This window comes from Pseudonaja textilis, chromosome 2 (assembly GCF_049901715.1).
Source record: "Pseudonaja textilis isolate UNSWEBS1 chromosome 2, rPseTex1.2, whole genome shotgun sequence".
Taxonomy (NCBI): domain Eukaryota; kingdom Metazoa; phylum Chordata; class Lepidosauria; order Squamata; family Elapidae; genus Pseudonaja; species Pseudonaja textilis.
In genome coordinates, this window is record NC_141991.1 from 244,030,893 (window position 1) to 244,044,080 (window position 13,188).

The following is a 13,188-nucleotide window of genomic DNA, read 5'->3' on the forward strand; positions in this document are numbered from 1 at the left end:
AAACATAAGGGAGCATTTGGAAGATTGAGACTTCACTATGAATGACTGGCACCCAGAGTAAAAGGTAAGTCTTGTTTGTTTTTTTTAATTTCCCCAGGGTTTTAAATTGTGTTTTAATGACATCTTAATTGTGTTTTAATAATATTTTAATTGTATTTTCGCTCATTTTGTTTTAGATTTTGTTTTAGAAGTGCCTTGCTGCTGCCTGGTTTGTATGGTGCCTTTTAGGCAAAAGTTTTTTTCTTCTATTGTATAAATTTAACTCCATTTTAAAATTCTTCCTTAACTCTTAGCTTGGGTTATTGGATATCCATGCCACGATAAATATATTTGGCAGCTTGCATGTTTTGAGTGTGTAAACAACATAGAGAGGGAATCAGGAAAGCAAAAAGAAAATAATATGCTGATAATTAACCTTCCCTATTTTAAATAACTTGGCAATTATTCTGCAAACTGTTTATATGCTAAGAAGAATCAGAATGTACAGAATTACCAATAAATTACAGCAGTGCCTGAAGCGAAGTACTCAGAATGTTTTGAACCTCCAGAGGGCATTATTACACAAATTATTTGATTTATATCCCACTTTTCTGCCTAAAGGATGAACAGGATAAGGAACGCATCACATATTTGTCTCTTTTTCTTCTTCCAAGGAATAGTTAGCACACCAATTTATCTTTGGTTTTGCTATTTCCTTCCCCAAAATTGATAGTAGTCAGGCATCATAAAAGGGAACTCTTGCTGATAGACTTTCAATGTCCTGACACTTTCAAAGATTGGAGAATTTATAAGCAATCTACTTCACATAAATCTGATGTCCAACTAAGATCATCAGAAACCATGGGAATAGCTTCTTTAATGCAACTTGAATTATTTTGAGCATACGCAGCAGCGTCCTAAGTAAGAATCTAATACAATGAAATTTCTATAGATCTTAATTTTAGGATATTAATATTTATGGGCATTACAGCTTCGTAGATCCCTGTATCTGGGATGCATGCTTACATTGAGAATGGGCTGAAGAACTGACAATGTGTCTATAGTAATGCCTGAAATTAATTGATGGATTTGGATAGAAAGAGGTTATTTGTTGCAGTGAAGGGTCGATGATAGGTCCATTAAGATCTATACAAAAACTTCACAGCGGTTTGAATTTTTTATAATATGTTTGGATTCTTTTTTTTGAGATGGAAAAGGTTTATTTCCAAACTACATAAAAAATCTAGCACTTTTTACTATGCAACTTCAAAGAAGTATCCATCCAACCATCATTTTTATTAATTGTCTATTATCAAACAAAGAAAAATATTTGACATTCTTTATATGATAATTTGCAATTTTATTTTATTTTATTCTGCATCACATCTCAAGTCAATGGTTTGATACTTTGCTAGGTAGAAACTTTCCATGTACACATTTCCTAACATATGAAGACCTGTTGAGTTCCTTCTACCTTTCTGACATATTGCAAGCATGCAGATAAGATATAAGAGATAAAATAAGAGATAAGATGAGATGATAAGATTAGAAAAAGATGACATATATGAACTGAATAATGATGGGGTTAATGAAAAGCTCCTTATGCATACTATAAGGATTTAGATTCCTATCTCATTGCATAAATATAGCTTAAAGAATGTGGAATATATGTCAAATAAAAGAACACTGCAGAAGAAAGCTGATTTATCAAGTCCCATGCCTGCTGGAAGAATTGTCAAGATTCGTGGAAGGGATTGCTTCATCAACTGCATAGAATAAATACAGTGACCTTGCTGGAGATATGTAGATTCTATTATTATAACCAATCTCAGTAAAAATAAAAGAATTATTGTGGAGTTGATTTCATGGCATGGTCTAGTACCAGCTGGTAATCGAGAGCAACACCTAAGATGTTAAGCTAGAAAGACTTACATATTTTTATCCCTGTAGAGAGTGAACATTTCAGAGTTTGCACCAATAATTTTATCTCACAGAAAAATAACATTATAAATATCATGGCCAAGAGTTTGTAAAATGACAAAAACATTAGCATCAGCCACAGTAGAACAGTAAACAGGCATCCTAGAACCAGTACATAATTAAACAATACCTTCTCAAACTATGTGATGAGATACAGAGAGAAAATGCCGGAGATGGTCTGAAGAAATTGTTGACATAAAAGCAATTTTCTCCAGGATCCTAAGATCTTCCAAGATGAACATGATGTTAAAACAACAAGAAGACCAACTGGCCACCAAAGACACTTTTTTAGCCTAGTGAACTGAACTCAAGCTCATTAAAAAGTTAAATTCATCAGAAGGGAGATTAAGCCAACTAACTCCACATGTAGAAACTGAGAGAAGAGTGAATAAGGATACAATACCCTAATCTGATGTCAAACAAATAGTTCTGACCCTGTTGGAGAAATAAGCACATTTTTTTGAAATAGGTGAAGTTTTCTGAATTAAAACTGATATGATCATAAAGGAATAACAAATATGCAATCACCTTAAATCAATTATTTTTGAAGAAGTCAAAGAATAACAGAGATGCAGAGATAATTGCTTATTTTTTATTAATGACAAAGCCAAGAATGTGGCTTCATTCTGGCAGTTTAAAGTTTGATCTAGAAGAAGAAGAAGAAGGAGGAGGAGGAGGAGGAGGAGGAGGAGGAGGAGGAGGAGGAGGAGGAGGAGGAGGAGGAGGAGGTGGAGAGTCTATGCACAAAGAAAGTAATTCAGTTAAATCCATAAACTGCTTGTCTTGAAAAAGAAAGTTTCTTTTTGGGTGTTGACCTCTGTCTGTATACCAGGATGGTATATTTAGACAGCATTGAGAATCCAAGCGCAGATTTTTGTATCCCAGGCAAACAAAATTAGCATGCAAGAACTGTTACCATAGACACAAACTCCTGAAAGAAGAAAGAAGAAAGCATACTCTCTAAATGAACCCAATTAACAGGATTTTTGTCCAAATTGATGTATAAGCTGAGCTCATTGATGATGATCAAAGGTGAAATATGGATCTTTTTGCGCAGTATAATGTTGCATCCTCAACAAGAACACACAATGATCAAGAAGACAGAAGTCAATAGGCAGAAATACTCATAGATTCCTGAAACAAAGAATGCTTGTACTATATTTAATGAAAATCTGAGTACTATAGCGAGTTCAAATGTAAAATCTGATATGGGAAGCTTGACAGTGAACCAAATGATTCCATGTAATTGAAAAAGGTAGGGTAGGTTTATAACACAGGTATTTTTTTTTGCAAACAATAAGTAATTGACACATATATTTGGACTGCAGTACAGCATAAAAATCATTGGACCACTCTAATCTGACAACAGCAAAGATTTGACTACTCACAGCAATAGCACTTAGACATATACCGCTTTATAGTGCTTTTACAGCCCTCTCTAAATGGTTTATCAAGTCAGCATATTGCCCCCAACAATCTGGGTCCTCATTTTACTGACCTTGGAAGAATGGAAGGCTGAATCAACCAATTGAGCCACTCAGAATCAAACTCCTGGAGTGAGCAGCGAGTTAGTTTGCAGTACCACATTCTAACCACTGTGCAACCATGGCTCATAGCTTTTGTGTCTTCCTTTTATAAGGAAATGGCAGAAATCCATTCTGAATGTTGCTATAAAATGTAAAGAGCAAAAATGCTTTTGGTGACCAGATGTTGTATATATGATTGGAGTTGTGTGCATTTTCAAATTCTCTTAAAAAAAAAAAGATTTGAATGTTGCTGTAGATCTCAGCTTTTAAATATTCCAAGTAACCAAAGACAGTAATGTCCAAGTCTACATTGGTTGGGAAAGTGGATAGGAGTAGGGGTTGAAGACCAAAGATATGGATTGCTTGAAACCAGAAACTGAAATGGAGTCTGTGATGTATTTAAAATGAAAATGCACAGATATCAACCACTCTTCCCATTGAATAATGAGCTGCTGTTAGCACAAAAGGATGACAAGGTAGAATAAATGAATAAAGTTCACTTAGGACTGCCATAGATATGTCTTGAGTTTCATAGTTGGAAGTTGCAATTGTTCTGCTTTACTAGTTTCTCAAAGAATTGCTTTTTGAATTGCTGTCTGCTCACCTCCAAATTCCAGAGGAAGCCCATTAGAAGCCTTTATATCTGAAAGTTGAAGGTAGATAGGAAGTCTTTTGATATCTCCTGTGTGAATAACCTTTTGCTGTTGTTAATTTGGTGACAGATGATCTGAGAATATAAGACTAGAAACATCAATTATATAGAAAAAGATACCACTTGTAGACTTCAGGTGACATACACCATAAAGGTCAGAAGACAACTCGATGGGAAGGCACTTGTGGCATCCACAAAACACACACTCACTGCTTCTGACTATCTCAAGACAGAGCCGTAGATGAGAGAATCTGCTAGAAAGTTTTGAAAATGCAGGAAGAAATGGTTCTCTTACAGAAAGAACAACGTACTTCTAAATCTAGCCAGTAACTAAAGATAGAAAATGCCAAGTCAATGCTGGAGGTGGGAGTGGGTGGGTCAAGGATCAGATGCAGATACCAAAGATTGAAATGGATTTGGAGACTGATTAAAACAACAACACAGAGATATCAACCACCTTCTCCATTGCAGAACGAACGGCTATCAACATTCTGGGATGTTTGAAAAAGAAAACGTAAGATTTGAAATTTGGGGCTGCTATAAGGTATGTTGATTTTCCTAGCTGAAGTTGCCATTCTTATAAATTCTCCAGCTGTTGGCTATTTCCCTGCAAAATCAGAACCTGGCTTTATTAATCAAAATTCAGAGAGATGATCTCCTCCCCATTTTTTTTCTGATATCCCGCTAATCAGGAGGAAGTCTCGTCATTCCACTTCTCCTTGAAGCAAGACCCAGAGCTGCGAAGCACCAGTCTAACTGGTTGTAGTTGGGTGTCCTCTCCAGTTGGACAGAACACTGAAGGCTCAACTCCTTATATTAAATCAGGATGCATCAAAATCCCTGGCTAACTGAGTAAACAACCATATTGGGAAGGGGTGTAATCTTTTACACTAACATTTCCAATGCTTCTTTCCTCAGAGTCTGAGACTTTTTAGAATGCAGAATGGCAAGGCATTTATTTTTGTCTTTCTTTTCTTTTTTTTAAAGTGTACCGGGTTTTGACTTGTGATCCTCTGCCTTTTTATTCCAAACATTTTATTCAGAAATTTACATATAATTACTTTCCTAATAAAAAGAGCTATTAGGATGTAAAGATCCCTTCTCCTTTCCATGCTCTTTTAAATTATGACCTACTCAGGCTTGAAATCAAAAGCAGTGCGGAGAACAGTAACTCAGCCGAAACTTTCTCATTGGGCTTTTGCAACCTCATCACTGATAAATATGCAAATGTGGCTCCCTTTTTCGGTGATTTGCCTCTGAAAACAAGAATAAGCTCTGAACGAATGTAGAAAATTCAGCAATAGGGAAAGTGCATGCCACTTTGTTTGTGTCGCCGGTTATAGATATCACTGAAGAGACGCTGAAGAAGAAAGTAAAACCATAATAAAAGAATACTGAAATGGGAGTGGAAGGTAACACTTTAGAAGTCATTAGTTGTGATCATAATCCAATATGCTGATGTAAAGAGGGCAGCCTACCTATATGCCAATATGACAGCTCTTACAGGAGGACTTTCTATAGCTGGTTTGTAAACATTTGTGGTGGATGTAACATCCCAACAGTGCTGGCAAATTATCATGCCTTGCAACACAATGCTAGCTGTTATCACCCCGTTCCAGGAATTCATTTGTTGGCTGAACAAGCTATACAGCCTGGCCATTGATTTTTCTTTTTCTCAGCTCATTACCTGCAACCTAAGATTTGAACGAACGACAGTGGCAACACTCAGTCTTGACTATAAGTTGTTTTCCTGGATGGTTGAAGGTGGTTTTATGGAACTGAGGAATCTTGGAGCATCAAAAATAATGCACAAAAAGAGCAAGGGGGGATTTCCTGCCCCCTGCTGTTTCTGTTGGAGGTGGTAGAAACCCCAACAGATCTTTTAGGCCTCTGGGGTTTTTTTTGTTTTTGCTTATAAGCCAACTGCCAGTTAGTTTCAAGATGTACTGTATGTTTGCTATTGCTGCAGGTTAACTAGGGGTGGGATTCTACCAGTTTGGATCGGTTTGGGTGAACCAGATGTTAAATTCGCATCTGGTTTGCCGAACTGGTATTTGAACCAACCGGCTGGCCTCACTCACCCCTCCCAGGAGTCTCCCTGTGGCCCATTTTTGAGGCAGGTAAATGTAGGGTCCGCATGGAGGCTCTGGGAGGGTGGAAAACGGCCCTCCTGGATTTTCTGGTAGGCCACGCCCACCATGGCCACGCCCACCTAGCAACTGGGCAGCAAACCGGTTGCTGGGATTTTTGAATCCCACCCCTAACGTTAACTCTATTCTGCACTTACCCACTGAGTAATTATGGGGAGCTTTGCAAATGCTTGCTAAGTGGATGACATCTATCCCATCCTCCATTTCTGCAAAGTGTGTGGTTGAAACAGTGTAATAATTTCCTTGGTGTTTTTTTTTTTAAAGCATTAGAAGGCTTTTGTCTTCCTTTCTGCTGTTAGGAATATTATTTCTAACCCTATAATGCTACATGATGGTTCCTGTCGTTCTGATGTAGGGAGATGAAACCCAAGTCCAAACAAGAGGAGGTATATATCACAGATGAATCCAGGTGGCCTGGGCTTTGACTTCTCACAGATTCCTGTTTTGCAAAAGGAAGGATCTATATGGCTTTGACACAACCTCCATAAATAGGTTGAGTAATCAACCTATTGACTGAACTGGCATGAGCAGAATTAGCATACTAGAAACTGGGCAGCCATTTCTTCTCCAAGAGAAATCATTACTTCTGTTTCTTATACTTAAGGGAATTTTTCCAAGTTGGTTACTAGTTCAGCCTTCTTCCCCCAACCTGGTGGGGAAATATGCTGAAGATGCGCCTCCAGATTTGCTTTTGTCATCCGTCATCAGTAAATGGTGGCATGCAAAATGCTTTGAATTCAAAATGCTTGGACTTCAAAGCACTGTTCTGAGTTTGAGACTGTCGTTTCGATTTTGAACCAGAGGTCTCAGCAATTCCTGAAGAGCTTCAGGCTCAAAACATCTGTTCTGAGGGCTAGACAAATGTCTTGAATGTGAAATGGGGATGTGGCACTGGAACAATCCTAAAAGGGTCAGAACATTCTCTTTTGAATAAATAATGGCACACATTTACCTATTCCACAGTCAAAATGTTCTGCTCAGCTGTGAAAGCACCTAGGGATGATAATCCAGTTTCCTCTTTCCCATTTCTTCTAATCCCTTTCTTCTATAATTCTGCAGCATTCGTCCTTCTGATACATCTATCTGTTCTCTCTACAGCTGTTCCTTTTCCTATAGTTCCTTTTCTTACAGTTTAACTTTATTATGGGGAACAACAGTGGGCTTATGAGACAGTTAGCCATTTTTTTAAACCAGTCTGGATGCTCCTGCAACCTGTTATTGGTGCCAGAAATTGATATGAAAAATCCTTTGTCCACTTCAGTGGTATTAATTGGTATCCTGAACAAATATTCAGACTTTAACGCTTACATTTTTTTTTTGACTGCTACAAGCTTTTTTTTTTTTTTTGACTCTTTAGGAAACCTAAGTTTATCGAAAGGGAAGAACTGGTAGAGGGAACAGCTAGTAAGTCACAGAGATGGACAAGCACAAAGTTATAACACGTCCACTAAAGTTGCAGGCTTAGCATGTAATGAGATTCATTGTTAGCAGAAGATAACCTCTTGAACTCCATGTACAAATTACCAAATTTTGCTAGTCTCTTAGAAACATATTATGCTTCCTTAAAGTTGCTCAGGGTTTCACTCGAGGGAGTAGACTGAAATTCACTTGGAATTTGATTTAAGATGAAGATGGTGGCATCTCCCACAGGGAGGGAGACCAGTGTTGGTAATTAACAGCTACCAGAAGAAGGTAATGTGTGGAGCAGACCATTAGCATGACTCTTCCCTGCATGCTACAAAGGCCAGTGGGACAGAACTGGCTACTTGGAGGCACTCAGCTTTTGTGCAGTGGGTTCTTGCTTCAGAGGATTGTTTTTCCATCTCTATTTCTGACTTCTGCTTGACTGATAAGCACACACAATGTTGTCTTGGGGGGTGGCGCGGTGAGATCCTCCTTCGAATGGGGTTCAGTGATGTACTGGTGGCCTTCATGGAGATGTGACTTTGGGTTGTGGTCTTTGTGAAAGGCTGGTATGCTGCAATGTTCCTGGGCAACTCCTGTTAGAAAGCTGAGCCTGTGATGGCATTAAGTTGCTTCATTAGCCCTTCCAAACTTGCCATTTGTTCACTAAGGTCATCCTGTTCATATACCTGCAGAGAAAGCAAGAAGTTAGTTTATTTTACTAAGATGAGCCAGTGTGGTCCATTCTACCCCACAGCGTTAGGGTGAGTAACCAATGCAACTCAAATTGGAGATGGAGGAGGAAACGTTTGCAAGAAGGGAGACAGCAGAGATTGACAAATCTGGCAGGATACATGGAGGGGCTTCTTCCTTTAAACATTTTGAAGGCCAATAATGTGACAGGACCAACAAGGATCTAATCACTCCATATTTCTTTGGAAAAACTGCTATCATGAGAATATTTATTACTTATGGGTTATCGGTGTCAGGGATGACAAAGAATATTGGGACCAAAACAAAACCCTTATTTTTGATTTCATTTATCATAAAGCTCTTAACATCATACATTAAAATGATCATGAGCCACGGTGGCGCAGTGGTCAGAGTACAGTACTGCAGGCTACTTCTACTGCCTGCAATTTGGCAGTTTGAATCTCAACAGGCTCAAGGTTGGTTCCGCCTCCCATCCTTCCAAGGTGGGTAAAATGAGGACCCAAATTGTTGGGGGCAATATGCTGACTCTGTAAAATGCTTAGAGAGGGCTGTAAAGTACTGTGAAGCGGTATATAAGTCTATTGCTATTGCTATCATGCTTTAGTCATTCAACTTTTTCCTTTCTGTCACAAAATTGTGACCTAAATTTTTTGGGGTGGTGGGTGGTGGAATGTCTCTGTTAGTTATACTCAAGGTATTGGGAGGTGACATTTGTTGTCCTGGATTCACAAGTTGTAATACTCCAAAATTAACAGAAGGAGGATGCATTCCTTTTTACACTTATTTGGGGGAAGGTTGAATGAAATGAGTGGAGTCAGTACATAAATCAGACTGAGCAGAATTGGCCTGTACAATAATTGCTTTGCCCAATGTTTTTCAGCCTTGGTCACTTTAAGCTGTGTGGACTTCAATTCCCAGAATTCCCCAGCCAACCATGGTTTTACCTATTGAAACCAATTCCAGCCATCAGAACATTTTGCATGCTGGGCTTTAGAGGGTGTTTAATTAGCTGAAGTTTGATTGATACATCAATTTGGGTGGACAAAATGATCCCAATCAAAGCAGGCTTCAACCAAGTCATTTAATCTTGTGCTTCTAACTAATACATTGATGTGATCCATTTCCATTCAGCTAACCTCTCTGCTAGGGAGCAAAGGGTGTTTTTCCTCATGGATGTTCATGCTTAAAAGCTCCCTTTCTTATTTAGATCAGAGCGGCACAGGCACTCCATTCTAATGCTTTGATCTGCACTGTCACTTTGATATAACAATTTGCTTCCTGGGGGAGGGGTGTTCTTCGGTCAAAGCTTTGTTGAATCTCAGCACTGCTTTGGAGTTTTGGGTTCCTACTGTACACTGATATGGTTGGTGTAATAGGCAAACTTGCATTAGGTCAACTCAAAAATAGCTCACTAACGATGAGCATCCTTTGGTGAGGAATGGATTCCAAGGAAGAAAGAAAGAAAGAAAGAAAGAAAGAAAGAAAGAAAGAAAGAAAGAAAGAAAGAAAGAAAGAAAGAAAGAAAGAAAGAAAGAAAGGAAGGGAGGAGGGAGGGAGGGAGAGGAGGGAGGAAGAAGGAAGGAAGGGGAAGGGAGAGGAAGGGGAGGGGTGGAGGGGGAAGAGGAGGAGAGGGAAGGAGGGGAGGGGAGGGAATGGAAGGGGAGGAGAGGGAAGGGAAGGAAGGAAGGTCCTATTTACCATTGACTTGATTACTGTTCCTTTCTATTGCCTATACTTTATCATTTTTTCCTCAGTGGCCTATCATACTTTCAGTTAAAATGCTGACCTGCAGAGATATTCTACACATATTTATCAAAACTGTAAAGACTTAGATGATATTATCTTTCTATTATGCATAGGTTTTGAAATATTTTATCTTTTTACTATTGTAAACTACCTGGAATTACCTTGTGGTAAGATGGGCGGTCAATAAATTTAATATTAATATTAATATAAAAAGCAAGCAATCTGGCAGGAGCCAGAGTAAATCTGGAAGTGTTTGGGATCTAACTTTTCTGTTTCTAATTTGTGTTTCTCATTTGTACATAGGAGCATCTTAGATATATATTTTCTCTACTGCTGATTCCCAATAGAGCCTTTAACTTTAACATAGAAAAAGCAGAAAAAGATTTTTTTTTTACTTATGCTGCTTGAGTTCATCTTCATCAGATAAAGATTCATAGGAAATGCTAGGACAATCTAACCTGGACAGACTTTCACTTTCTTTTCCAAGTTTTAAAAAACAGCTTTTAATTGGAAGTTTAAGTATGATTATAAACAATTTCCACATACACCCTGCCAATTAGAATTGCTGAAAGCTATAGTATAAAAATTAAACAAAAACCCATACCTTTCCCTTTTTTGTAAATTTGAGCAGGGAAATGCTTTTTTATACAATAATTTAACTTTACAATTTAAAAGATTAAAAACTAATGCAAACTAAAAAAAAAGAAAAAAGAAAAAATAGAAAGGTAGTAAAGAAAAAAAGTAAAAAATAGTAAAGATAGAAAAAATATGGTAAGAAAAACAAAACAAATATTTAAAGAGATGACTTCATTACAACTACAAACTATATTATTAAATTATCACCTTCTCTTAGCTTATAATATAATTTATTTTTTCTTCTTTTCATATTTCATCTGTTTTCTATATGGAAATCCTTAAAGCTTCATTTAGTCTATTAAGGATTACCTGAGATAACATGTCTATTTTAAACCAAATAATCACTTTATATTCCTTCCTTTTACTTTTAATAATCTTGATCTATAATCCTGTTAAATAGACTCTTAGAGCTTGATTCCTTTCCATTTTTTTGGTCCCTTATCACAAAATCCTTCAAAATCTTGACTAGTTTCCTTTGTAGCAATCGCATTTAGACTTATATACTGCTTTACACTGCTTTACAGCCCTCACTAAGTGGTTTACAGAGTCAGTGTATTGCCCCCAACAATCTGGGTCCTCATTTTACCCACCTCGGAAGGCTGGAAGTCTGGTGACTTTCAAACTGCCAAATTGCAGGCAGCTGGCAGTCAGCAACCACACACAAACACACACACACCTTTTAAGACATCAGCCAGTCTCATTTCCTTATCCAATATAGCATCTTTTCCCATATCATTCTTGTGGCCTGTCCCACTTTCAAATCAGTCTCAATTTTGTCAGGTAAAACCTATTCCTCTTCCAAAACAACATCTGTCTATAATGGAACACATTCTTAATATTAACTTCTGCAACCGTTGTTCATAAACAGCCTTTAATACATCCATGTTAAAATGTTTTGCTTCATTCTGCATTAGTAAGACAAACTTAAGTGTTTTTCTATTTTAATTGCAATCTTTCGTTCCTCCTCCTTTCCTTTAGTGATCAACCTTCAAAGTCCCCCTGTCAACCCTGAAGCTGACCTGGCTGAGGCCATTTTGAGGTTGCCGTACTGGAGCTGAGGGACAAGGAGGAGGGAATAGAGATAGCTGGGGTTTTATGTGTGTGTGTGTGTGTGTGTGTGTGTGTGTACACACACACATCAGAGCTCAGACTAAAATGCTACTCCAACTTGAGCATCATTCAAATGTTCAAGCTTCAGAAATTCCAAGCCAACACGGAGATTGCTGAAAATTGGAGCTGAAATCCAACTACTTTGGATGACACTTCCATTGGACTACAGTGCTAACAACTCTGAAAGAGTCCAGGGAGATTTAGGAAGCTTTGGAAGCATTGAGACAAAACCAAGAACCAAAGGTTTAAGTGTTGGACTAGGAGAATCCAGGTTTAAGTGCCCCCCCTTAGCTATGAAATCTTGTTTGTGGGGATGTTGGGTCAGTCACTCTCTCAGCCCAACCTATCTTATCGATTTGTTGCAAGGAAAAACAAGAGAAGGGAGCCTTGTGAATACCACCTTAAGTTTTGGAATGAAAGATGACTCAAAACACCCTTCAGTTTATCTGATAAATTCATATTTTAAACCAGCTGAGAGCCCCACTTGAAATGGAGAAGACAGGAAGTAGCAAAATGAAGGAGTCGGGAGGTGGGGTTTATAATAATATCTAGCTTTGAGAACTGCATTTTTTCACAAGAATGCACCTCTAATGGACTAAAGGGAGAGGCAATAAAATCCCCCAAGCCATCTTATTGAGATTATATGCCTAGATTTATTCTTACATTAGCGGAATCTTCTGTTTGTTTGTGACCTTCTTCTGTGGATTCTGGAGCTGTTGGTACCGAGACAGGAAGCAGAGGTGATCGTGCTTTTCCAGCTAGTCCAAGGGATGCTGTCTTAACCTGAGCCTTGGGAAGAGTAGGTGCTGCAACAGGAAGGGGCAAACCATTTCATTATTACTCATGAGAAGAAGACACAAAACAGGTGAAAAATAGCATGAGCAAATTTACTAATGCATGTTCTTCGCTGAATATTTATCTTGCTTTTCAGACAACTATTTTCTTCCCAAGAGACTCGTGGAAATACAATAGAAACGTTTCAGTAATGAATGAGCTGAAATGAAGTATATTTTCTCAGTTTTGGACTTACTTACCACGTATCTGAAAGGATGATGACCATCAATTTAAGGTGATCTCCCTCTCCTTCAGCAAGGGAGAACAGATGAAAAACAAAACAAATCCCACCCATGTGTGCAGTGCCTATTGTCCCCAACTTGTTTGAAAACTGAAACAAAAACTGAATAAAAATGGACTTTTCCTCCACTCCAATAAATCATGTGTATGCATATACTGTGTTACAGTCTACCTGTAGAGTGTATGGAAGCTGACATTGATGGAGATATTGAGACTC

The 13,188-nt window shown here is 38.1% G+C and overlaps 1 protein-coding gene across 1 annotated transcript in view; it reads right to left on the reverse strand.

Annotated features, from left to right (window-relative positions):
- Positions 1 to 7,850: 7,850 nt before the first annotated feature.
- Positions 7,851 to 13,188, reverse strand: part of DCC (DCC netrin 1 receptor) — a 1,175,771-nt gene continuing 1,170,433 nt past the window's right edge. The window contains exons 29-30 of the mRNA XM_087927493.1: positions 12,561 to 12,703; positions 7,851 to 8,380 (exon numbers count right to left, since the gene is read on the reverse strand). Coding sequence (XP_087783619.1) covers positions 8,291 to 8,380; positions 12,561 to 12,703 — 233 coding nt within the window. The 3' untranslated portion in view covers positions 7,851 to 8,290. The remainder of the gene's footprint in view (positions 8,381 to 12,560; positions 12,704 to 13,188) is intronic.